This window comes from Chaetodon auriga, chromosome 8 (assembly GCF_051107435.1).
Source record: "Chaetodon auriga isolate fChaAug3 chromosome 8, fChaAug3.hap1, whole genome shotgun sequence".
In the NCBI taxonomy this organism is placed as follows: domain Eukaryota; kingdom Metazoa; phylum Chordata; class Actinopteri; order Chaetodontiformes; family Chaetodontidae; genus Chaetodon; species Chaetodon auriga.
The window spans coordinates 27,005,405-27,031,934 of NC_135081.1; the positions used below are offsets into that span (position 1 = coordinate 27,005,405).

General features: G+C 47.8%; 2 protein-coding genes across 2 annotated transcripts in view; one reads left to right on the forward strand and one right to left on the reverse strand.

Moving 5' to 3' along the window:
* Positions 1 to 26,530, reverse strand: part of LOC143324539 (uncharacterized) — a 69,537-nt gene that overhangs the window by 27,540 nt on the left and 15,467 nt on the right. The window lies entirely within an intron of this gene.
* Positions 1,067 to 26,507, forward strand: bmper (BMP binding endothelial regulator). The gene is made up of 16 exons (XM_076737338.1): positions 1,067 to 1,845; positions 6,605 to 6,690; positions 14,598 to 14,697; positions 17,037 to 17,119; positions 17,675 to 17,765; positions 18,090 to 18,172; positions 18,921 to 19,020; positions 19,280 to 19,389; positions 19,525 to 19,659; positions 20,288 to 20,392; positions 22,909 to 22,954; positions 23,621 to 23,790; positions 24,006 to 24,207; positions 24,588 to 24,930; positions 25,098 to 25,228; positions 25,319 to 26,507. The coding sequence occupies exons 1-16, from the start codon at positions 1,740 to 1,742 to the stop codon at positions 25,498 to 25,500; spliced, it is 2,073 nt and encodes a 690-aa protein (XP_076593453.1). The 5' UTR covers positions 1,067 to 1,739; the 3' UTR covers positions 25,501 to 26,507.

The following is a 26,530-nucleotide window of genomic DNA, read 5'->3' on the forward strand; positions in this document are numbered from 1 at the left end:
AGATGTTGGATGGGGCTGAGGTCGGAGCTCTGCGCAAGTTCTTCCACACAAAACTGGGAAAATGGTTTCTTTACGACGCTGGTTTGTGCACGGGGGCACTGACATGTTGAAACAGGAGAGGGAAAAACAAACTGTTGGCACAAAGCTGGAGGAACACTATTGTCTGAGATATCGTTGCAGGCTGTAGAATTAAGGTTTGTCTTCAGACCAAAAGTACACAGAAGTATGACGACAGCATTACCCACATACTTTTTGGCTTTGCTAGTTTCTAAATAAAGTGGGAAATACTGAGAATCACTAAAAGAAAATTGTACATTGGAGTATCTAAAATTAAAGAATAGAAAAATAATGTGCCTGCATGAAAAAAAAAAAAGTGTTTCTCCTTCCAGATGTGCAGCAGGAGCCTGAAGACAGGGCAGATCCATCAGTACTTTATCTCTAATTCTTACAAATTTTAGGGCATTTAAGGAGAAAATGTCTCTGTTTCTGCAGGAGAATCAAAGACACATGTTGCACTTGACTTCAGCCCTCCTGTCTCTTCTTCTTCTTTGTTTCTCCTCTTCTTCTTCTTCTTCTTCTTCTTCTTCTTCTTCTTCTTCTCCTCTGAAAACACTTAAATTTACAGCAGAGACATGAAGCACATGTTGCTCCCTGGTTTGTTGGTAATGAAACTGGATCAGCAGGAGGTTGCTCTCTCTCTCTCTCTCTCTCTCTCTCTCTCTCTCTCTCACACACACACACACACACACACACACACACACACACACACACACACACACAGGCCGATAGGAGCAGAGACACTGTGATTATTAAAAACTTAAAATAACAAAAGGGGCTCTGGAGGGTCTTGGAAAAGGGTCTGGAAGAAGAGGAGGAGGACTGGGTTTAAGTCTTCAGGAAATCTGGAGCGGAGGACCAGAGAGGGTCTGGAGGGTTTGAAGGAGGGTTTGGAAAGGTCTGGAGGCAGGAGGAGGTCCCGGGTTTCGCAGGAGGCAGGACTTTCTGGCTCTGTGGTGCGCTCCGACACCACAGGTCCGCTTTAATACCAGAGAAGGAGGAGGAGAGGCAGGTCGGCTCTGTTACACTGCTCAGAGAGAGAGAGGGGGACTGCAGTCCAGTCCTCCGCCCCGGACAGTCCGCATCGAGCATCCATGTGCCAAACGGACTTTGGATTCAGAGCGCAGATTGATGTTGAATCTCCTCCTGGAAGAACTTCCCTCACTGGCGTATCGACAGGGAGTCCGAGCCGATCTGAAGCTCTCCAGCTGTTAGACATCAGCTGTGTTTGTTTCTCTGATCTCAGATCACCTCCGACACTTTGGTCTGGACTCCTCTGCCTGCCGGAGTGGAGAGAAACGCATTTTCAGACCTCAAACCAGCCGCTGCTCCGCTCGGGATCCTCACGTCTGCAGGATTCGGGACTGATCTGATCTGAAATGTTTTCTCTTCATCCCCGGATTCCTGTTTTCCGCGCTTGACATGAGCAGCCGCGCTGTCTCCTGCCTGTCGGCGCGTCTTTGTCATTTTAATGTCGGAGTAATCTCCGCGCGTCCGGCTGATTGTCGCTTTGCATTTCAGCGCAAATTGACAAACTGAGCTTTTCTCTTCAGGCTGGAATAAAGACGAGAAGTCTGCGGGAGAGACGCAGAACGTGGATCTGTTTCACTTCCTCCCGTGTTCCCTTGGATTGATTTTATTCCTCCTTTTCCAAAACTCTTTTTCCCGGAGAAAACTCGAGGATGTTGCTCCGCTGCTCTAACCCTCCCTCCTGGTCCACCTGTAGGTTTTTCCTCTTCTTTTTGTTGCTGCTCCAAACGCCCCGGTCCTCCTCTCCGCTAATTACAGGTAAGATTAAAGGGATCACATGGCTTCATAATAACACATCACAACACCCACCGTGCGTAAAATCTACCCAAACCCCCGGTTATTTAGTCTGCCGCGTCTCCGTGCTCCTTCGGTCTGCTCTGCCGGGGAGCGCACCAGAATCAAAGTCTGGTTTCCAGTAATGTGGAGGTCCATGAATCAGGCAGTCTGACCTGCAGTTTGGTGCGTGATCACCAGGAAACAAAATAAAAACAGAATGCGGAAAAAGCGCCTTAGTCTACCTTCACAGCTTCCCTTCAGTATTTTGCATCATTGCGTACTCTTAGTTTTTCTTTTGTTTATTTCATCATAAAAGCGGCTGGAATGTAGTTTGCAGAGAAAAATGTCAGGAAATTGTGTTTTTGGCGGTTTTAGAAAACGTCTTAATTTAGAGTCTGCGCCTTCAGGTGACACCAACGCTGCACAACGAAAATAGACTCGGTTTTCAGTTTAACCCGGGTTATCCTCTCTTTACCTCCCTGCTAGGAATTGCTTCCTAAAGTAGAAACAGGGTTGCAGTGTCGAGAAATACCATCAAAATGCACCGTGGGACGCTTGTCATTTGCAGCAGAGCTTGTTATTTGCAGAGGTAGTTTTCTGCCTGACATAAATCACGATGATATCAAAGTAATTTATATCAAACTTAAGGAAATTATACAAGGATTTAGATCTTTAGGATGAAAGGTCTGCGCCAAATTATAAGTGATCTTTACTCAAATTGTTGTTTGCGCCACTACAGGTTATAATTAACCCACATTTTAGTTAAAAGCAGGCTGTAAAGTGTAAATCACTTTCCTTAACCAGCTCCGCTTTAACAGCTCGTCTGCGTCGTCCCTCCTGAGCGGCCTCTCCTGCCTCTCCGGCGGCCTCAGCGCGCTCCCTCCCCGGCCCGCTCCCCCTCTGACAGCCGCGTTGCATCATAGGATATCGTCTGTTTGCCCTGCAGCGCCTTTTAGAAACGAGGATAATAGAAAGGGAGTGAATGAAAGGTGGATGTGTGGAGCGCGCAGGCTGAGCTCCGCCGCGTCTTATCAGCCGCGTGCGGGACGAGACTTCCGCGGCTGACCTTCCTCCTCTGGCTCTCACATTAAACTCAATACATTTACATTAGATTAAATACATTTGATTATGGTTGTTTACTTACAGAGAAAATGTTTAGTTAAGTGGATGCAGAGCAGAAGTTTCAGCCTTTGACGTGACTGCAGAGCTCCACGTGAAGCCAGAAGTAACTTAATGCACATCCGTTCTAGCGCTGATAAGAATAATTTCTGATGATCAGGGTTTCCCCTCTCTTGGCTGTTATCTCTGCTCCCGAAGCAAACACAAAGATGGGAATCAGATGGGGGACAAAACCTGTACCAGATGGGTCTCTGCGGTCCAACCGTGTATCTGTTAGACATGAAACAGTGCAGGAAACCTCTGACAACCAGCGACCTCTGTATCAGCTGAGGAGGCTGCGCCATTACGATCCCAGCAGATCAGATTCCTCCACCTGGCATCCCAAGTATGCACTGTATCATCCTGTCTATTGTCTGCTGAAGCGCAGACCAGAGGCTTCTGGGCGGTTGGAGGTCTTACGGCTGAGCGGCTGAATGTGTCGCTGCAGCAGGTGGAGCAGGGAGAGCAGAGGTCATCCTGCTGGACTCAGGACGTTCACGCACAGCTTTACTGGCTTAGACCTGGTCCAGCTGACAGACTGGACCGGATCTGAGGTGTTTATGGTGCTTGATAAACCCACTGACCCCGCTGAAGTCAGGAGGACTTGTGACATGTGGGCTGGAGGAAGACCTGAATCCAAGTTCGGCAGAGTGCTGCTCTCACTCGTTTCTGGACGGCTGTGAACACGTAGCCGCTGTCAGTTTCACCAAAAACCTCCCAGACTTCACTGATTGGTTGGATTACTGTTCAGCCATCAGCTCCCTGAAACCTTCGGAGTTGTAATAAAATGAATTTTATGACAGAAGTTTTCAAGTTGAAGCTAAATCCTACATAAAATCCTTCCTGAAAGTATTCAGATCACATATTTCCTTGTTGTCAGTCGGGCCTGGTTACTCTGAAACAGACAGTGGTTGAATGTAACTCCGTGCTTTTACTCAAATACTGTATTTAAGTACAAGTTTGAGGCAGTTGTACTTTACTTGAGTATTTCTGTCGAGCTACTTCATAACTCTAGAGGGAAATACTGTGCTTATTACTGCACTACATCACCTCAAACTTTAAAATACTACACACACACTCATCATTATTACAGTAATCAAATAATACTAGAATATATATATATATATAATGGTACAGAGAGTATTTTTCTGCATTATTATTGCTTTTGATACTTTAAGTAAAACTTCCTAATAATAGTTTTCAGTGCAGGATTTTTCTTAATGGAGTATTTTGATATTGCAGTACAGTAAGTAAATGATCTGAATTCTGCTTTTGAAAACAGAAAATGTGCAAAAACATTCATGTCTGAAAAAAATTAAACAAGGAAAAAAATCCCAGTTTCCAGCATGAAAGGGTTCATGGACAGGTGTTATTAGATGTTTAACTAACTCGTTCAGTTGATTCAACAAGAGATTTACGAGGCTCAGACTTTAACAGATTTAGTTTTTTTTGGTTTTTTTTTTACCAACTTTAAACTGGATCTAAAATGGCAGCGACTCAGAGTCTGATCAACCTTCAGAGCCGGAGGACGACCTCTAACCTGAGACGGGCTGCTGTCCCTGAGCTCCCTGCACTGATTCCTGCAGCCATGTCGTCTCTTCTTCTTCTTCTTCTGTTATTATATTGTATTGTCTTATTTTGTCCTTTTTGCTGCTTTTTGCTTTCATTTTAATCAAAGTCAAACTTTTAGCGCTGAGGTTTGAAGCTGAAGCTGCTGTAAATCTCTGCTGTCTGATGGAGATGTTAGCAGGTAAACACAGCAGCTCTCAAACAGAAGAGGAAGGTATTTTGTCCGACCGAGGAGACCAGCAGCCCCCACCCCGACTCCCCACCCACCTCTTCCCCGCCCTCGCCCCCCCACCACTTACAGCCCTGCCAGTTTAATTACACTCGAAGGCTGTAAATTTTACAGTGGTGGTGGAGTCGGCAGGGTTTGTCTGCTGCGCCCGAGTCCACAGGCTGGTTTTCGGCTGAACTCAGAGACGAGACGGCACGACTCGCTGCTGTGAGGTCTATTGTTGTCCAGTGGATTAAATTTAGTCTGTTACAGCCTGATAAAAACTCTTAACTCCGCAGAACTTCAAACAGCTGATGAGTGCATCCTGAATGAGAGCAGAAAGAAACACTTTTCAGTCATTTCCTAACACCTTTGCTCCCGTGTTTGTTGGTTTTAGAGGCTTTAAAAATGGGAAAACATCCATTCGATGCTGCTAACTCTGCCTTTCACACTGCGTTTGTTCCAGGAAGGACTTGAGCGAACGGTCAATTCTTAAATCATCAACATTACAACAAACCACACAGTCAGCAGGGCAAGAGTCAGAGGTCACAGCAGACCTCGCTGATAAGAGACGGACCAGATACTGAAGGTCTCCACCTTTCATTTATCTTGACGAGAATCAATGTAAAGTCATGGGCTGTTTGTGCTTTTCAAACATGCTCAGCTCGAGAAACGACATCATCACAGCATCCATGATGGAAACACAAACAGAAACAAACGATGAAGCAGCAGCTCTCAGTGTATCATGAACTTTAACAACAAAACAGGCCTTTGTGCTCGAACAGGGAGAGAGGATCCGCTGGAGGACACGGACAGAAACAGGAAGTAGTTTGCCGCTCAGAGTCGGGGGTGGGGGTTTACCTGCGATGACCTTGGTTCCTATCGTGGAGGAAATTGTCATTTTAGAGAGTCAAAACAAACCTGGCGCATGAACAAACGGCCGAGCGTCGGAGCAGGAGGAACCGCTGGCTGTGAGACGTTGACATCTGTCTGCTTCGACCCATAAACCCTCGCGTTTGGGGTCGTTTCCTGTAGTTGGTTCACATTACATTTAGTCTCGTAACAAACTGACTGACTCGCGTTTTTAAGACCTCAGTTTAAATGTGGCTGCTTTTACCTGGACAGACAAACCACTCAGAACACGCTGGCTTTGAACGCACCCCAGGATCATGCTTACTATGCTGGCGGTATCATGCAATGCTGCATCAGTGGCTGCTCATCACCTGACGCCTGTCGCACACAATCCAAACCGCAGAAACCAGCGTGTGGTCGCTGTGATGTCCTGATGTGCTGAATCACACCTGGGACACTCTGCCCACCCGTCCTGAGCAGTGCAGGTCACTGAAGATGATGCGTTGATGGTCATATTGGCACCTTTCACTGCGCTTTCAGAGGCTGTATCTGTGGAATATGGCACAGACATATTAGCAAACTCAGTGTAGAAACACGTTTGGCAGCAGCGGCACTGTCTGTGTGGACACGGCAGGCGTCCCAGCTGAGAAAAATATCCGACTCTTCAGCAGCTCGATGCTCCACTCTGCTCACCGTCTGCCAGTTTCTGCTGAAGTTCATGAGAGCGGTGAGACTGAACAGTGCGGTCGTGGGCCATGAAGCCAAAACAATGAGCTGGAAGAGGTTAAAGAAGCGACGTAGAGCTGATGGGGGGAGAAGGCTCATGTGATGAATGTCTGTTTGTCACCATCAACGGCTTTTGTTAACACAAACATACTGATTAGTGCAGGTTTTGATAACCTCAGTGGATCCTCTGGTTGAGGCTGTCTCACCTTTGTCCTCTGTCCTTCACAGGTACCGAGGCCAGCTGTGAGAATGAAGGAGAAGTCCTCCACATCCCCAACATCACCGACAACCCCTGCATCACCTGCGTATGTCTGGTAAGAACAGCCAGCTCCATCCTCCGCGCTCTCAGACATGTTGCAGGGCTGATTCAGGCTCGCCGCCCGCCCCGTTTATTCTCACCACCTTGATGTGGTGTAATCTGTGCTCCAGGTTTTCCACTCAGGCTGATAAAATGGCTTCTTTAAGCGCTGATAGGGATATTTGTTGAGCTGATTATTGAGCTTTGTGTGGTTTTTCTTATCGGGGGGTTGTGAAAGTAACACCGCGACAGGACTTTGAAATGTTTTGGCGAGATGTTCGCTGAGATGTGAAGCGCAGACTGTTTGACTTGACATTTTGTCATTAACTCACATTTGTCGGCAGTTTTAAAAAACTTTTCCAGTAAAACATCCAGTTGATTACTGTGGTTGAAAACAGAGCAGTGCGAGTGCAGAAAGTGCTTTTTAATGCGGCTCTGAACTGTTTTGAGGACTGACTGTGAAACATGAAGTGGGGATTGTTGTTTTAACAGACCGGCCTGTCGTCACGCTGTCTTGGCTCGGCCCGCCTGTTAAAACCAGCCTACAAAACGTTCGGGGACGACTCTTTCCTGGAACATGTGCTCTTTGACCCCTGACCCCGACACCACCCATCTACCCCCATTACTGCTGTAGAGGTCTTTGTTTCAGGGGATGAGAATAAAGCAACAAGGCTTTTCTGTGTCACTGCCTCGACATCGGCTGAAAGAGGGGTTTTGGTGTGTAAAAGGCGTCACATGACCAGAGTCTGCCCTGCAGGAAGCATGTGGGCGTGACCTTCAGGGCTGCATGTGTGTGCGCACACAAGTCCAAGTCCACGTGTGTTTGTTGCATCCTCAGAATAACTTTAAATACTGTGCGATACTCCTCAGATAATTATCTGCCCCATGTCCATGGAAAATGCTCGCTTCTGATTGGCCGGAAACATAAAACCGTGCATCAGGACGGCTCAAACATTCCTTTTAATCACATGTATGTAAGCATGTGCGCAACAACACTGACTCTCAACAGTTAAAGGACTAGTTTGATGTTTTTATCTGCTTTCTTGCGGACAATAAGACTGATTCCACTCTGCACAGTCAATATGAGGCTACAACCAGCAGCTTGTTAGCTTAGCTTAGCACAAAGACTGGAAACAGGGGGAAACAGCTAGCCTGGCTTTGCCCAAAGGTGACAAACTCCATCTGCCAGCAGCTCTGAAGCTTATTGATTAACATTTCTACCCAGTTTGTTTAATCTGTACGGAGACAGAGCTGTAAACGGGGTATGTCCTGAAATAAGGCCTCCTCTGCACCCGAACATGCACGGCTCATACATATGACAAACACGACTTTCAGCGTCCGGCCTCAGCTCCTTATTTCCGCTGCGCCAGCCTGCGACCGGCTGCCGTGAGGCTCCGCTCGGCCGGCGGTGACTGAGCCGTCCTCTGTGTTATCAGGCAGACATCAGCCAAAGCCCTGCTGAATGCTATCAGTCATCAGCAGGCAATGGCCGGCCTTTCATCTCTGCTTTAACCCCCCTGCACACACACACACCCTCCACACACACACAAACTCATAAACTTACATACATCCAGGGCTCGATCTTTATTGAATTTGACCTTTGTTTATCTAAAAAGGAGCATTTTTTTTTGGCTTCAAGCACAAACTGGTATCAGTCAGATATCAGCCTCCAGTTTCACTTCTCATCTGATTTTAAGCTCTAATGTTCTCTCTAAGTCAGAGAGTGTTTGCTGCTGGACAACCGTCTCAAGCTTTGACTGTTAGCTGTTAATATTCTTAATATTCTGCAGCGTGACGAGCAGCCGTTTACTCTGGCTCCTCGCACAGGAAGCCTTTGGATGCTTGTTATCGTAACATCCAGGTTTAAATCAGGTTAAAGCCGCAAAAAGCGTTTTTCCCTCACTACGCTTCCACTTCCTTCACCCCCAGGAGACGATCCTCTGCGTCGCCGTGCTGTCTTTAGGGGGCTGGGGGGCCATCAGGGCTCCAGTGTCACTCATACATGGTGGGGGGTGGAGGGATGGCGGGGAGGGGGGGGGGGGGGGGTCTCCAGTTGGTCCAGACTACCTGCTAATGGCTCCGTTGCTTTGGACACACACACACACACACACACACACACACACTAACACACACACACACACAGAGGAGCCATTGTGTGTGTCGGGGTGAGGCCGAGTGCTGTAATGGGGCCAGGAGTGGATGTGGCTGACAGACTGACGGACAGGCCGGTCGCCATGATGATCCGTTATCTTGGAGGGAGTCGGCCCATCTCCGTCACGCTCCTCGTCGTCCTCGTCTATCTGTCTGTTCATCTCTGTCTTTTTCCACTCCCTCATCGGCTCTTCCTCCCCTCGCTCGCCCTCAGATTGGCGTGCACCAAAGACCCGTAAACGGCTGATATTTTCCCCTCTCGGCGTCACGTGGGAACGAGAGCCGGAGCTCCACAGCTGAAGTATCGGCTGTGTCTTTGTAACAGGACATCTTGCATTACGTCGTTATTCCAGTCACTCTGAAAGTCCACAGATAAAAGTTCATCCCACAAGACAAATATGAAGCAAATACTGCTTTTTTTTAAAGGTCGCTGTGAATTACTCACATAGAAGTACATTTACTGCTGATTGTGAGCAGTGAAGTTGTTTTCCCAGTCTTCCCAGTTCGCAGATGAATGCAGCCCAGACAGCCCTGCAGACATTATGCTCACATTGGATGACTCGGCTCTTCAGTGCCAGCGTTTAAAGCAGGAAGTGGTGCGTCGTGAACGCTGGGAGGCACAGAGTGATGGTGTAGGTCGGGCTGGTGGATGGGCGTGTGTCAGACTTTCGTGGCTGGAGGTCGCGTCCCACTAAAGACCTGCAATTTCTGTTTGCTTTTTAAAACTGTCTCCAACATCCAGCGACTGTTTTAGTTGCTTCACCCAAACCGTACCTCCACCAGTTTGTTTACCGTAACCACCGTCTTTCACTCACCCGTCCCGGAGCCGCCATCATCAGAGATTTTAGAAAGGAAGAAATTTGAAAATGTTGAGTTGAATCACGTCCACAGGAATGTTTTTGTCCCTTTATTGGGTCCAAATAGACTTTTCACATCAGGCTGTGGAGTCACTGCATGAAAGCAACAAAAACAGTAAAATGAGACGAAACACAGATGCATTATTAAAAAGATTCAGTCCTTTAATGTCTCTGAAATGTTGTAGAGAAGTGGAGAGTTTTGATTGGCTAGAATCGACAGAATCAGAAAAAAACAAAGGGTGCAGAGCTCTGATTGGCTTGTGGCGCCCAATGAAAAGTTCAGCTGTGACAGGAAATGATCTGACTGCTGCTGATTATCAGAGTGTGCATAGTTTATTTTGCAATAAAAAGTATAAATAATAAGTATAAATAATAGGAGTTTCATACCAGAACAAGCCTCCATCAGCACCCTCGGGGAGGTCAAAGGTCACAGCAGCCCGCTAATCGATCAAACAAACATTCCAGGTGAACGACGCGTAGAAGCTGTGGGCGAGGAGCTTCACGCCGAGTATCTGTGATCGATCTGAGAGGAAGGTCAAAGGTTGTTTCCTGCCAGCGTCAAAACTCAAACAGTAGCAGATCAATACAGGAGGGCCGAGCTTACCTGAGAACACCTGACGCACCTGAGCCAACTGCAGGTCTTCATGAGAGCAACACAGATCAACATAAACTGCATTTTGTCAAAGTGTTACGAAGGCAGCCAGCCAATCACACGCTGTGCAGCTAAACTTTGTTCAAACCCTAAAAACCTTTATTTAAAATTCAAGAGGAGATCTCAAACTTTCCAAAAATATCAGTTATAACAGGCGAAATGCAACACGCATGTAACATGACGCACGAGGCCGACAGAAGATCTGACTGTGACCTTCATGTTTCACTCCGTGTGATCAACAGACACGCTGCGACATGGACAACAAACTCACCTCCGTTATGTGTTTTTTTGAGTTGTGTACTCGCGTTAACTCAAATGTTTCCACCAGAGAAATCTGTAACTTTGTTGAAGCTAACGGTGCGTTTCATTCGGTCACCTGTCAGCGGCGACACGGGAAGCCCCGGATGATTCTTCAGGAACTTCGTCCGTGAGCGAGTGACGCTGCTTCACGATGTCATCCGACTGCGGATGACTGAAATGATTGAAGTGTGAAAACCTTAAAGATTTTTAAGGAGAAAGCTGGATTTCAGGGGGTCATCGTACTCAAAGAGCCGCCGCGTCGTGTTCGACTCGTCTTCTACTCCGACCAGCAGGGGGCGACCTTATTTCTCTGCTGCGGTGAAAACGTTGACGCTCAGCAGAAAAGACGATTCATCGAAACAGTTTTAGGAAAACCGTTTCCCATCGGCGTCTCCGTCCTGCCGTCTCGTCCTTAAGCTACTGTGGCTCCTGCTCTTTGGCGGGGGGCCGCGACCTGTTTGTTTTGGAGGAAGGGTGAAAGGTGAAAGGTCGCTGCGGCAAAGGGGGTTTAGGTTTGGGGGAGCGGTGACGTCTAAAGGCTTTAAGTCGAGAGGTCCTCTAATGTGCTGACAGACCCCGACTGATGTCTCCATCCTTCACCAGGACGGAGAGAAAGAATGAAAGGCAGGAGAGGAGGAGGAGGAGGAGGAGGAGGAGGAGGAGGAGGAGGGGAGTCAGATGGAGGCTTCAGAGCTGAGAAAACATCTGAGAAACAGGAGAAAGTGACTGAACCGGAGAGAAAGATGAAGAGAAAGTGATGGATGATGGGAGGAAAAGAGGAGCTGAAGAAGAGCGAGTGAGGAAGAGAGAAAACGCTGATGTGGAGAAACAGTGAACACTGTCGCCTCCTAGTGGCAGAAACACACAAATGATCCAATCAAGACGAAGGAAAGATCCTTTAACGCTGATCAAACATGAAAAATTAATTTTCAGTCTGCTCTTAAAACGATCACTGGGTGAAAACCTCGTAACTGCAATATTTCAACTTGAAGCTCCGAAGAGTTTTAATAAAACTGCTGCTTTAATGTCTGAAGTGAATGAAAACACGTGAATCTGCAGTTATGAGGTCTCGTAAGACAACAAACGTGTTCAGTGTAATTCAGTTAAAGCTGGAATCCTTGTATCTCCATACGGACACACACACTTTCTCTTTCTCTGACACACACACTTACGAGCATACCAACGCTTAATCCCACTGTGTGTGTGTGTGTGTGTGTGTGTGTGTGTGTGTGTGTGTGTGTGTGTGTCGGGGGGGTCGTCACCCTCAGCGACAGACAGCCGTCCAGTCGACCAGCCTTGGTGCCGCGGTGGTATGTCGAGTGTTTATAAGGCGTGGTGACCCGTTATGACCTTTGACCCCAAGACAAGAAGGGTGAGACTATGTGTGTGTGTGTGTGTGGGGGGGGGGGGGTCGTCACTTGCACTAATGGGTAACAGGAGAGAGAGAGAAGGACGTGACCTTGGCGACGAGACTCTTCTTTCAGGGATCATTCCAGTGTTTCTTGTTTGTTTAGCACAAATCACAGCTGATCATTCCGTAAACAACGACAGTGCGGTCGATTTTCACTCGTTATGGAAATCTGTCAGTAGTCTGTTCAACCCGGCTTGAGTTCTGTCACCGAGCATCACGTGTGCATTGATATCTGTTACAGTACCGTCGTGAGGTCATTCAGTCGAGACTTCGCAGACCAATCAGTGTGTAAACACAACACTTTGTTCATTACTAATGACTTAAAACAGAATTGAATGGAAGCCAATGACGTCCTGAAGCAGCAGGAAAAATCCGCCCTGAAACCTAAAAGTGCAAAGCCGCCATCTGAAAGTGGTCAGAAAAAAGTGAACGTATGAATGATTTGTAGGGAGGGAAGTAAAACTTTGTGAAACAGTGGACCGGTCCTTCAAACAGCAGGCAGTCAGGAGCTTTGTCATTGTTTCACAGCCTCTCGACAACCAATGAGCAGACTGATAGCACTTCTAGCATGTTTGTTGTTATTTACTGTTGTGCGACAGCTGGTTGAAGGTCGACATGCCAGCTCTTACATGCAGCCGGAATGATGCTGTAAACATGTTGAAGCACTTTGAGGCTCATGTCCGATAAGTCAGCCATCACAAAGTCTAACCTGAGTTCAGGGACCATCCGAAAATCCTGCATCTGGAACTCTTTTGGGTCCAGGAACCAAACCTGAACCCAGTTCCTGAGGTTGAAATGCATGTAAAGCTCCTGGAAGGGTTCCTGCTTGCAGAACTTGCAGATTGTTAAGATAAGCAGGAACTCTGATCTGCTGATCATCTCTTTACTTCCTGTTTCCATCTCACTGTCCACAGTGTTACACTGCTGGTTCAACCAGCTGCTCCATCAGCCTTCGCTTCACTTCTCAAGGACAACTGTCAGTCCTGAGACACACACTTATCAATCAGTTATATCAAAGCAGTGCAGAGACATTTGTGGCTCTGAGCGTCAAACGTCCTCCTTTAAAGGGCGGTTTGGACTGACTGTCGATCATCTGGGCCTTCGTAGCACCTGCTGCTCAAACATGAAATGCATGTGACGTGTTTCACCAGCTGCTCACCTCTGTGCTCTGGGTTCTGTGCTCACATGATCCTCTGGGCGGTTAATCCTGATCTCAGGTCTAATAAGGTTGGACTAATCCCATACTGACTGAGACTGGAGCTTCACATAGATTTCAGATGTCATAATGTCTGAGTCCGTCTACGCAGACCGGACGAGCTCCGCCTTCCAGAACGTTCCCTCCAGCTCGTGTTCACACACAAAGTTTCTGGTCATTTTCTGGGCGAAGGGATATTTGTCCTCCTCTTCTGGCCTTTATCTGCTTTCTTCTCCCTCTGGCTTATTTTACTTCCTCTGTCCTCTCTTTCCATGCCTGTCCCTCTCCTCCCTCCTCTTCCTCTGTCATGACTTCATCTGTCCTCAGTGTGGTTGGGGTTTAGCTGGAGCGCTGCTGCTATATTAAACCACCCCGATTTATTTTCGCCCTCCTTTGATCCGTCCTCGTTAGAGCCGCCTGCCGCAGTGCCACAGAGCCATGAGACCCGCCAGCCTCCACTTTATAAACCCTCACAGTGTGTAAAATAAAACACACACACACACAGCGTGTGGATAAAATCAGCAATAAAAGCTGGGTGTGAAAGTGGAGCGGATTAAACCGGCTCAGATTCTGTCCCGTCCCACGCTGCTGTTAGCGGTGACGGCGGATACAACGTGCAGCGTTTGTGAGGGCGACAGGAGGGCTGTTGAGCTGGTGTGAAAATTCACAGCTGAACTGTGAAGATTGGGTCACTTTTTGCTGTGAAACTCGAGCTGCAGGCTTGTGACTGATAGCAGAGCGCTGAGGGTGTATCAGGTGGAAACATTTCAAGTCCAGGTTGGGTTATTTTTGGCCTCGCAGCAGCAGATACTGAATGAACGGCCATGAAACTGGACACCTTTGATTCCTGTTCCCGTAAAGATTCATCCTAATCATTTTGTGTCATTGACCAAATACCTGCAGAAACAGCTGCATGTGTTGTTGTTGGACGTCTGAGTGTTAAACTCTTCATGAATAGGACCTAAAGATGCTGTTTTTCCAGCCTGAGCGGAGGCTGCTGTTGATTTAGTCAGAGATCATTTAGGTTTAGAGAGAGCTCCAAGTTTTCTGGCGCTTTGAAGAAGTGAAGATGCCATTTCCTTTAACTTCCACTGAAAGCTAGCTTCCTCCTCTGTGGGTAAAATACTAAAAGCACCACATCGACTGTAAATTTCATGTTGGCTGAGCTGACTTTAATTTGACCTCCACCAGGAAAATAACAGAGTCAAGTCAGTTCAAGCTAAATGAAAATGGAGGAGTAGAGTGCTGTAACAATGGCGTACAGTACGCTGGAAAATATGACGCTTCCTGACAGAGTCTCTCCTCCATCCTCTCTCCCTTTCTCCTCTGATCTCCCCCTTTCTCCCTCTGTGTGCAGGAGGGGAAGGCAGACTGTAAACAGGAGAAATGTCCGCTGGTCTCTGAGGACTGTGCTCTGGTGGTCAAACAGACTGGAGCCTGCTGTGAGAGGTGTAAAGGTAAGACAGACTAATACTGTTACTGACCTCCGACTCTCCAAAATGGCCTTCAACATTTCACAGTTTGTAATTTTTACGGAGACAACAAAACAAAGCGGCGACATTCTGTTGTTTACTCGACCGTGACTTTACAGCATCGACAATGATAATGAGCCTCAGATGGTTTATTACAGGACGACAGTACCTGCAGCTGCACTGCACTAATAGCAGACTGTAATAACACATCAGAACAAAAACATAGACGCTAACCAGAGCCTCTCCACACACACACACACACACACACACACACACACACACACACACACACACACACACACACACACCCTTCAGGAACCACTTTATGTACAGTACAGAAACAGCCAGGCCTAAATATGACCTGTGGGAGTAAAGATATATTATTTAACTCACATATACTTTCTCCCTCCTCTCCCTCTGTAACACACACACACACACACACACACACACACACACACACACCAGTTGCCTTTATGACCCAGAAACTCTTTAATATACCTTCATCTCTCAGATCCTCATCCTCGCCTCACACAGGCTCAGTGTGCCGGTTTGTTTCTCCGCTGGGGTTTAAAAGAAAAAGTCCAGAACAAAAACAAAGCATCAGCTGCACCTTTTCCACATGTTCATGCACCGTTTAAATATGTGCAAGTCAAAGGATCCATGTTTGAGTGATGGGATGTTGAAAACCCATCGAGCCCTCAGTGGCTGATCCTGATCCTGATCCTGATCCTGATCCTGATCTTAACCCTAAAGTCTCACCACACAGACGTAAACGTAGCTGCAGATGTCTTAAAGTCTTAAAGTGTGTCTGTATGTGCAAACTTCAGCTCTTTCAGCTACAAATCATGTGGATTTCCAACTGCATGCTACAGTTTTTGGGTTTTCTGTGCGTTTTTCCGTCTGCTCCTTGAAGCCACAGCTGTCCATTCATTTCCATGTGGGACGAACATCAGCGAGCAGACTCCTAAAGGTCTCTTGAACAGTTGAATCCAATGATGTGGCTTCATCACGAATGGATGTGAGGAGACACTTTGAAGTCCTCACTGAGTGGATGTTCCTGTTCCTTCTGACCTCCTGAAGCTGCGCGGCTCCATAGAAATATAAAAACACACTCAGACACACACTCAGACACACACTCAGACACACACTCGGCTGTCAGCAGGGGTGCGGCCCTTTTGTTTGCGGTTTGACATTTTTACGATGCAGCACTTCGTTAAGAGAGACGGAACGAGCTCCACTCGGACGCGGAAAGCCCCTCGTCGCCACTGAAACCCGTGTTAGTCTTCTATTGTGCGGTCGAGTCGCGGCCGCTGTGACCAAATTTAGGACCCCTGTGTGTCTTTGCTTTGGAAAACTCCTGCATGTCATATCACTGTTTTCTCACTTTGGTGAAATCATGCTCACAGTTAAAGAGACTCACAGCCAGACTGGATCCGTTTATTGGGAACAATTTACTTCAACGCCGCCTTTATGAACCAGTTAATGTTACGTCAGAGAATAAAAACTGAACATTAAAAACAAGCTTTGGACTCAGACTTTAAGGAGTCCGAACGGGACTGAGTGAACGAACAGGACGCGATCAGATCGTTTCTCCTCTAAGATGCTGTATGTCCTCCTCTGCACCAGACGGTTTGTTTTCCTCCGACGAAAGCAGATCAATGTCTGTGATCAGGTTTCATTGTATGGAAAGTTAAACATTGATCTGAGACCACTTACTGTAAATGGGATGAAATGAAGAGGCTATTCATTTAGTGCTGAGTGGAGGGTCGGTGATGAACCCACGCAGCCAATTATCAGCTGATGCTGCTTTGCTCTCCGCTCCGCAGAGAGTTTTAGCTTCATTCAGCTCATAGTTTCATAGTTTCGGTTTCACTGCACGTTCACTGCGGGCGGCTGTGCTGACTGTGCACTACCTGCATCAAAGAGGAGACGCACCGTGTGCAAAAAAATGGAAAAGAAAGCAGAAGATTAAACAGCTAAAGAGATACTGAGACCAAAAACAGAGCAAAAATGAGACTGAACATTGGCCTTGCAGCCATCAGGTGGTCAGAAACACAAAACATGAAGGTTAATGTCGCTCTGATTCTGCTGCCTGTGGAATTCAAGGAGACGTTCACCCGACAGCGCTGATGTGTGAAGACAAAGTTTCTAGTTTCACTAGCAAACACAACAAAAGTAAAACAGAAGGTTATATTCAATAATGACGAGTTATTGGCATCACGTTTTGTTTGAAAAACACGTTGTCTAAGTGATTAAAATGAATGTGTTCAGTCAGACAGAAACAGAGGTCGGATTATTCTAACTGGACTCTCCTCCTCCCTCAGGCTGCATGCTGGATGGACGATCTTACAACAGCTCAGTGTCCTGGACCAGCTCCACCAAACCCTGCATAACCAGACGCTGTCAGGTGTGTGTGTGTGTGTGTGTGTGTGTGTGTGTGTGTGTGTGTGCGTGTGCGTGTGCGTGTGTGTGTGTGTGTGTCAGCAGATGAGAGGTGAAGCGAGCAGACTGTTGTTTCAGCTCGGACGTCATGTTGACGTCAGATCAGAAATAACACAACAGGAGGGAGGAGTGGAGGAGAAGAACAGAGGTATGGGAGGGGGAGGGAAGGGAGAAAGGAGGAGCAAGAGGAAAGAGGAAGGAAAGAGATGTAAAAGTAAAGGGGGGGTACAGGACAAAAAAGGTGGAAAGGAAGGAAATAATAAATAAGACAGGACAGTGGAAAAGAAAGGAGAGAGGAGGAAAAAAGAAGAAAAAACCAGAAGGAGAAGGAAGGAAATAAGGGTTGAGGAAAAGGTGAAAAGAGGGAAGGAAGAAAAGGAACAACGATGATGTGAGAAACATTGAAACACAGCGAGGATCAGACAGAAAACAAGATGGAAACTGGCATCAAATATCAGGACAAAGGAAGGAAGACGAGCACGAATGAAAAGTAAAGTGATTTACCTGCTGGCTGTGACAGGAAGGTGTCATCACTGAGGCGGAGGTCCAGTGCGTCGTCCACTGCAAGAACCCCAAAATCCACCCGAAGAAGTGCTGCCCCACCTGCCCCAGTGAGTACGAGCTCAGCCCCAGTGTGCAGCCCCCCAGGCTGCCACACACACACCTGCTGCACGTCAGAAAACACACAACAGGTGTTTCTTTCTCAAAAGCTTTTGGATTTAACAGCTTTTAATGGTTTTAATGACGGGGTGACTTTGGAAGAAGGTGAATTCAGTCCTCAGATGAAGATTTCAGAGCATTTTGTAAAAGTGTTTGGAACAAAAAGCTTAAACCTGCTGAGGATACGAGCCTCACGGTCAGGTGAGAGCATCAAGGTGAGAGCGAAGGTGAAGGAAGCTCAGTGAATGGTGTGTTTGAATCTTCTCCTCCTGCAGGTTGTATCTTCGAGGGTCGCCTGTACAAAGAGAAGGAGGAGTTCAGTCCGGAGGGCAAACCCTGCATCAAGTGCACGTGCACTGTGAGTCCGCACACACACACACACACACACACACACACACACACACACTGTGCCATGTTTACAGTGTGACCTGTGCACGAGTGTTTGTGAGCGCAGCCTCTGTCCTCTCAGTTAGTTAGTTATGGAGTCTCATGGGAGCCACAAACGTTTGCTTGGACCAACATCCTCTTCCTGATTTCTCCTCCTCTTCCTCTGCCCCCCCCCCCCCCCCCCCCCCATTAGACAAACAAAACCCCACAGGTAGGACCATAAACACATTACAGCATTAATGTGCTTGCACCTTGTCGTAGCGACCTGTACACACACACACAGGTTAAATACAGAAATATTCTGCAGGTATTTCTGTGCGGGATTTTGTTCTTTGTGATTTCCTTCTTTGTTTGTTCGAGCATTTTTTGGCTGAATTAAAGTTGAAATTTACTGTTTCTTTAGGTTCTTTAATGATTCACAGAATCCATGAAGGTCATGAATGAACTGGCTGCAGAAGAGTTTACATAAACAAACACTTTTCAATATCAAGTCTTTTTTTCCACCTTCTTTTGGCAATAAAATTTCCATGTAAGCCATAAAACAACAAGTGTGAACCAGAGAAAACATAAAAACTTGCACATGAACGCTTCAGTCAAGCTGTTCTTTCATCAGGGTTTAATGTGGATGTAAATCAGTGTTGATTTTCTCACCTGGATGAAGAATTCTCTGCATGAAGCGTCACACTTTGGCTAAAAACGTAGTTTTCTTCTTGTTTCAGGGAGGCCGGACTCTGTGCACGAGGGAGGTGTGTCCTGTCCTGTCCTGTCCCGCCCACCTCAGCCACACCCCGCCAGGACACTGCTGTCCCAGATGTCTCGGTAAAGACTGGCACTCACCTGTCTGACCTGTCACCTGTTGGTGTTGAACATGTTTGCGTTGTGCACACGTGAAGAGCCAGCAGTTCATTTTCAGCACAGCAGAAAACAGAAATGCACCACGTTAAAAACATTCGCATGCGAGTTGAGTTCAGGACCGATTTCTAATTTTTTGCACGCTGTCTGGAGACACGTTGAACGATCACCTGTGAACAGCTGAAAGAAAATAACGTCTCACCTTTGACTCTTCGTCCTCCTCCAGGTCAGAGGAAGGTGTTCGATCTGTCTTTAGGAAGCTGTCTGTTCCACAGCGAAGTCTACGAGAACGGCGCTTACTTCATTCACGACAACTGCACCACCTGCATCTGCAAGGTATCACCACCTCCTCCTCCTCCTCCTCCTCCTCCTCCTCCTCCTCCTCCTCCTCCTCTGTCATCACCACTGCAGTAGTTTTTTCTGTCGTTGACCATTGTTTGCTCTGCCTTGCTGCACCCTTCTTCTTCCCAGGATTCCACGGTGGTGTGCAAGAGGCGGTGCTCTCGGCAAGGGAGCTGCCACGGGGACCAGTGCTGCGAGGAGTGTCTGTCCTACGTGAAGGTGGAGGAGGTGAAGTACTGCAGAGTCCGGAACAAGATCTACAGGGTGAGAGAGCTGAGTGGAGACTGGAGGGATGATGGTGGCTGAAGAGATGGAGAGACTGATGGATGAGTAGTTGATAGAGAGATGGATGGATGAATAGATGGATGGACAGACAGACAGACAGATGGATGGATAAATGGACAATGGTAGAATGGATGGATGTTGGATAGACAAATGGATGTATGAATGGATGTATAGACAGATGACAGACAGACAGACAGATAGATGGATGGATGAACAGATGGATGAATGATGGACAGATAAAGAGTTGGATGTATCGACGGATGGATGGATGGACAATGGTTGGGTGGATGGACAGATGGATGGATAGTTGGATGATGGTTGGTGGATGGATGGATGGATGGATGGGTGGATGGATGGATGGATGGATGGATGGATGGATAGTTGGATGATGGTTGGGTGGATGGACAGATGGATGGATAGTTGGATGATGGATGGGTGGATGGACGATGGGTGGATGGATGGATAGTTGGATGATGGTTGGGTGGATGGATGATGGGTGGATGGATGGATGGATGGGTGGATGGATGGATGGACAAACAGACGGATGACGGTTGGTGTATCTGTGTCTGGTCGTCTTCTGATCCTGGTGTTTGTCCTTGTCCTGCAGGAAGGAGACATGTGGTCCTCCGTTAACTGCACTCTCTGCGCCTGCGTCAACGGAAGCATCGAGTGTCGGCCCAAACATTGTGTTCCAATCACCAGCTGCCCCTCGGTGAGTGACAGGCCCACCGGCCAATCACCAGCTTACACACATCCATCACGCTACCAGAGTTGTTGTCGACCAGCTAACAGCCGGCAGCCCTGTCTCCTGTCCTGTCTTCCTCCGTCTGTCCTGTCTCACACTTTACAGCCCATGACTAACTGCATCATTCGCACTTCACATGCGTGACGCCTCAAAACAGCGACTGTCCTCTGATTTACTGGCGGAGCGGCCATAACTGTTTCAGTTGAAAAAAAAAACATTACTGTGAGCCAAAAGACTGAACTGTGAAAGCAACAAGGCTGGTAAGATGCCCTTTTAGCACATTAGCACCGTTATGCACAGCTGAAGCGTGGCGCTCGCCGTCAGACGCTCTGGGAACTGCTGGCAGGCGGACAGTCGGAGCTGCGTTCACCTGCTGCGCAGGTCGCTGGGGGGTCATCTGTCGGCCGGTGGGTGATGGAGTGGATTCCTCGCATACCGCCGGCCGCTGGCGGTCACGCAGTCAAAGCCGGCGTCAGCGTTAGTCCAAGTTCACACGCTTCCAGCGGTTACAACAAGCCCTCACCTGTTGTTTGTGGTCAGAGGAGGCGACTGCAGGGTGATGTAGGTGGTCCGCAGTCAGTTTTGTCTCCAGTGAAAAGATGTTTTCACTCACGACATGCTGCTGTTTCATACTTTAAGAGTTTCTGAGTGGTTTTTTACTTCAGGTGCAAACTAATCTTTCTCATGTTTGGGGGCAGCTCTCTCCTCTCTCCTCTTGAAATAAGCATTCAGGATGTTTCTAATAACACAGCATCCTTAAACATGACAGATCAAAATACTGATGACGAACTGTGAAATTTTACGGTTTTCACATTGAATTCTTACAGCGTCATATCACCACGACCCACACGGAGCAAGCAGCAACCTCCAGGGCTGAGAAACGAAGCCGTTTCCTTGAATTGAGAGTTTGTTGGAAGCCTCCTGGCCTCAGCCTGCTCAGTGCGTTCACTGTTCTGCTCCCCTCATAGGGCTCCTGCCTCAATAAGAGACTCATTGTTCGAGAAATGTTGCTGCTGTAAGTTCTGGAGTTGTGAAATAAGACGTTTTATCAAATAGAACGCACTCGATCACCTTTTATTCTGCTAAAACTCAGATTACATTCAGCTGCTTTCCTCCACCCCCTCACCTCCCCTCCAGAGTCAAAGTAATTCCTGGAGACCGGGCCGGCTCAGGTCACTCACCTGTCGCACACACTCACCTGTTGCACTGTTTTATAACAAGCAAACTGACTAGAGTCAAAAACAACGTTAGCTGCTAATGTTTCTGTTCGTGGACGTGCAGAGGTAACACACAAACACACACACCTGTCCCAAGTTATCATGAGCGTGACTCTCACAGAGGTCACCACAGTCCACCTCAGCTCTCTCTACACACACACACACACACACACACACACACACACACACACACACACACACACACACACACACACACACATCCTGCGGTCAGCGGCAGGTCGGCAGAGTGTGTGCGTCCCTTTGGAGACAGTGTGTCTCTGAACAGCCTTTTGTCTGTGTGACGTTTGAGTGACAGCAAAGAAGAGGTTCCCTATATTTAGGCCCCTGAAAACCAATCTCTGTCACTGAGTGTGTGTGTGTGTGTGTGTGTGTGTGTGTGTGTGTGTGTGTGTGTGTGTGTGTGTGTGCGTGTGTGTTAGAGAGACAGAAAGACAGTGTGTGTGTGTGTGTGTGTGTGTGTGTCCTCGGTTTGTCAAAAGGCAGCCCTCTTCAAAGAGAGAGATTGCCCTTTGTGCAGAGGTTAGGACTCTGGAGTGTGTATTGAGTGTATGGAGAACGTCTGTATGTGATGACAGATGAGTGGTGTGTGTGTGTGTGTGTGTGTGTGTGTGTGTGTGTGTGTGTGTTTGTGCGAATAAAGGGCTTCCCTGAGGCAACACAACTAAGTGTGTGAAAGAGTCCTCTGATCTGCTCCTCTGATGGAAGCTGAAACATACTGTACACACACACACACACACGCACACACACACACACACACACACACACACACACACACACACACACACACGCAGAGTTTCCTGTTACACAGAGTTCAGCGGTTGAAGCTGGAGGATCGTGTTTTTGTGGTCGTCCTGGTCTTTTCCTCGTTTCTCTCTTTCCTGTTGCATCCTTCTGAAAGCAGAACCGCCGCCTTCGTCACCTCCGGAAAGACGCAACCGTTAACTGACCGTAACCAACCGCAACATGACTGATCTTCAGAGGGCGTCCACCAGACTTTTAACTGTCACGTGAAGCTGTTGTTCATTTGCAGCTGGAGGAGTGTGTTTGATTTCATGTCACATGCTCTTTTCATCATCAAATCGAACCTGCAGGATGAACAGTCTTAATGTTTATTTCACATAAACTGCTGTCGTCTCCCACAGCTCACTGTTAGTCTGCATCCTGTTCTTCTTCTATCACTCATGGTGTTCAGATGTCCCGCCGTCCTCTCTCACCGAGTGTGTCTCTGTGCTTCGTCTCCTGCAGAATAAGATCCTGAACAGGACCGGCTGCTGTCCAGTCTGCACTGAAAGTGAGTAAGTCCTTCTCAAGCCTCCAGCGTCCTCCTCTCCAGAGAATTCACACATCATCAAGTGATCAAAGGAGGTCTTAAAGTTGAGGTCTTAAATGCATTTGTGCAAGTCTGTGATTAAGATTGTGTTTTGATGCAGACGTGAAATTAGGCACTGAATGCTGGAATCATCCTTCTTAAGGACAATGAACTCAAATCCAGCCTCTGCAGCTTCAGCGGAGCGTTTCCCATGAACTTCAGTCCAGACTGTGGTTTGCCCTCGGGTCATTTTGCTTCAGTTTTTGGCTGCGACCTGCAGCAAAAGTCAACAAAAGTGGCTGTAAATGCACCATTTCAGGACTACAGAGAGTCCATAAACCTCACTTCGTTATTACGTAGAGTAGAGTTCAGCTGGTAAAGCAAACATTTGAGCGCACCACAGATCCACTTCTGAGTGAGTCAAATTAGTGCCTCATATTTCAGCGTTTATCATTAATGATCCCTGTGCTGCTGGCTGTCAGCATCAACATGCGTCCTTCTAAAACCCTTGAATTTGGGGTTTTCTCTTTGACATGCTGAGACGGCAGAAACCTCTCCTGCTGTGTCCCCTGCTGCTGTTTAAACCCTCTGAGTTCAAATTCTACATTTGCTCCGTCTTCATTCCTCTTGGCTGCTGTCCCTCTGCAGAGCCAGGCGTGTGCACCGTGTTTGGCGACCCTCACTACAACACCTTCGACGGCAGGACCTTTAACTTTCAGGGAACCTGTCAGTACGTACTGACTCGCGACTGTGGCGGCGCCCCCTCTGGAGGACCAGGAAATACCCTCAACATCAACAGCCCAGACTCCAGCTTCGTGGTACGACAGAAGTTTAAAGGAAAACACTGACATGTAGAGAAACCGTTCAGTTTGTTGCAGAGTCAGATGAGAAAGTGAGAATTTGAATTTCGTCACATGCATTTAGCAGAGAGATTCTAAGCATTTTATCTTTCCTTGATGCCAAACTGAGCCAAACTCACTTCTGTTTAAATCAGAACTTCGAGCTCGAGCTGTGTTTTCTGTTCCTTTCCCAGGTGCTGGTGAAGAACGACGCCCGGCGGACTCGCTCCTTCTCCTGGACTCAGTCTGTCGAGATCAGGCTGGGAGCTTTGATCCTCAGTCTGCACCAGCACCTGACGGTCCGGAGGAACGGCACCCGCATCGCGCTGCCCTACCACGGCCCCGGGGTGCACATCGACCTGGACGGATACCTGCTCAAGCTCACCACCATCGCAGGTCAGCACGCAGCACTCTCGTAATGTATCGATACCGATTGGTGTCAAAGTGAAGGCCACCAGCCTTCACGTCCCCCCCATGTAATTATTATGTCTATATTTTAGGCTTTTACATGGATTATTACAAGTCACAGAAATAATACAGACTTGACATGACCCGATCTTGTTCTTGTTTAAGTGGAAATGCAATGAATTAATGCAGAAAAGTGTCCATGTTTCTAAAAACGGCCGCTAACATAATCATCTCCAGCTCTTGATCTTTGACATTCAGAACACATCAAATGCACTTACCTCTGTTTTGTTCGCTGGAGGCTGATTGTCGTAATGAATTACCATCAAACATCAAGCTTCGTTTCCTCCCTCCTCCTCCTCCTCCTGCAGGTCTGGAGATCACATGGGACGGCGACAGTTTTGTGGAGGTGGTGGCCGCTCCTCACCTGCGCGGTCGCCTCTGCGGCCTTTGCGGTAACTACAACGGCCACAAGCGCGACGACACCATGGGAGGCGACGGGCAGTTCAAGTTCGACGTGGACGAGTTTGCCGAGTCGTGGCGAGTCGAGGGAAACGAGGTTTGCTCCCAGCAGCCCCCGCCTCGCCGGCCCACGTCCTTCCTGTGCCCCGGCAGCGTCAAAGTCAAGTTCCGCGCCCACCGCGAGTGCCAGAAGATAAAGTCGTGGGAGTTTCAGAAGTGCCACCGTGTGGTTGACTTCGCTCCTTTCTACAGGTCAGAGGACAGAGTCTCGCTCTGAGACCAAGCGCGCTGCAAGAGTAATGCAAATAAATTTCCTGAAAGTTCTTTTAAAAGTTGATATAATTACCCACCAGTGTCCCAGAACTCTCCCCTCCACCTTAACCAGTCTGACAGTCTGTAAATGGTCCTGCTGTCCACAGGTCGTGTGTGACGGACATGTGTGAGTGTCCCGTCCATAAAAACTGCTACTGTGAGTCCTTCATCGCCTACAGCCGAGCCTGCGAGAGGGAGGGAGTACCCGTCCTCTGGAGGCCCGACACCGCCTGTATGGGTGAGTCATCAGTCCATCCACCAGATTCACATGAACAATATCTGACTGATAGGCTGTTTTTAACCTTTGCCTTCTCCTCCCTCCCTTCAGCCACTCAGTGTAAACACGGCGCCGTGTACGACACCTGCGGACCGGGCTGCACCAAAACCTGCGACAACTGGAACGAGATCGGGCCGTGCCACAAGCCCTGCGTGGCCGGCTGCCACTGCCCCGCCAACCTGGTGCTGTTCCAGGGACGCTGCATCAAACCCATAGCCTGCCCGGGACGGTGACCCTTGTGATCCAGGTGGGAGCGGGGGGTGACGGGGCTAGGTTAGGGACTGTTATTTCTAGTATTGCAATTAGTGGGAAAAACAAACCGGGAAGAGTTTGGGAGGACTCAAAAGGGTCTCAAGTCGGCAGGTCAGATGCGACAAGGTACTCAGGGTCCATATCTTTGCAAGGAAGCGCTGCATTGACTTAGAGGTTAGAGATACGAGCTGAAGGACGGACGGACAGACTGAAGGGACGCTTGGCGGATGCAAGGCTGAACCTCGCCACACTTTCAGCGTCTGACTTCCTTGTGGCTCCACGTACTGTCACAGTACCAGTCACCGCCACCAGAGGCGCTCTTTTCAGTCTTGTAGAGGAGGAACTGAACTCCAGAGGAAACCCCAGGGCCCCTTTTTCAGAGGTTTCACCGACTCTCCACCATTCGAGGAGGGTTTGTCCACGCTGCCATGGACCCTCAGGAAACAATTTGGGCCGGTGGACTCCGGTTTGAGCCAACATGGCGCCCAAATGTCTCTCACAAACACTCCAAAGTGGGAAACAGAGCGTCCGCTTTCTGAATACGGAGATTCAAAGCGGACAAACTCTCTGATGCATCATATCAAACTGCCTCTATTCCATCATTTCATACTGTAAGCTAGCCAGATTTATATGAAAGACAGACAGCTTTTATATTATTATTGTTCTAATTATTATTATTTGTTGTTGATGTTGTTAATTTATATATCGGTCAAATGACATGTCGTAGCAAGAGCCAGAATCATGAATATAATTGCGTTATAAATGATTTAAAGGGAAACAGAAGCTATTTATGTATTTGTTGTGTACTTTTGTGTTACTGTTTGAAGAGAAATGCCCAAATGTGACTCAGTTGTTGCACCATCGCAGGGAAAAAGTACTGTATTGTGTTATGCTCCATGTACAGGTTGTTGTGGTTCGTATCAAACTGAAGGTGTTCATCTAAGCATATGTTTCACTTGACGATAATTATTTAAGACCAGCAATATAATCTTTTATCGATTCCTGGCTGCT

Excerpts from the sequence above, each read along its gene's own strand:
- bmper (XM_076737338.1), top strand. The coding sequence starts at position 1,740 with ATGTTGCTCCGCTGCTCTAACCCTCCCTCCTGGTCCACCTGTAGGTTT. Across the intron at positions 18,173-18,920 it reads GCATCAAGTGCACGTGCACT|GGAGGCCGGACTCTGTGCAC; the intron begins GTGAGTCCGCAC and ends TTCTTGTTTCAG. Across the intron at positions 25,229-25,318 it reads GCCCGACACCGCCTGTATGG|CCACTCAGTGTAAACACGGC; the intron begins GTGAGTCATCAG and ends CCCTCCCTTCAG.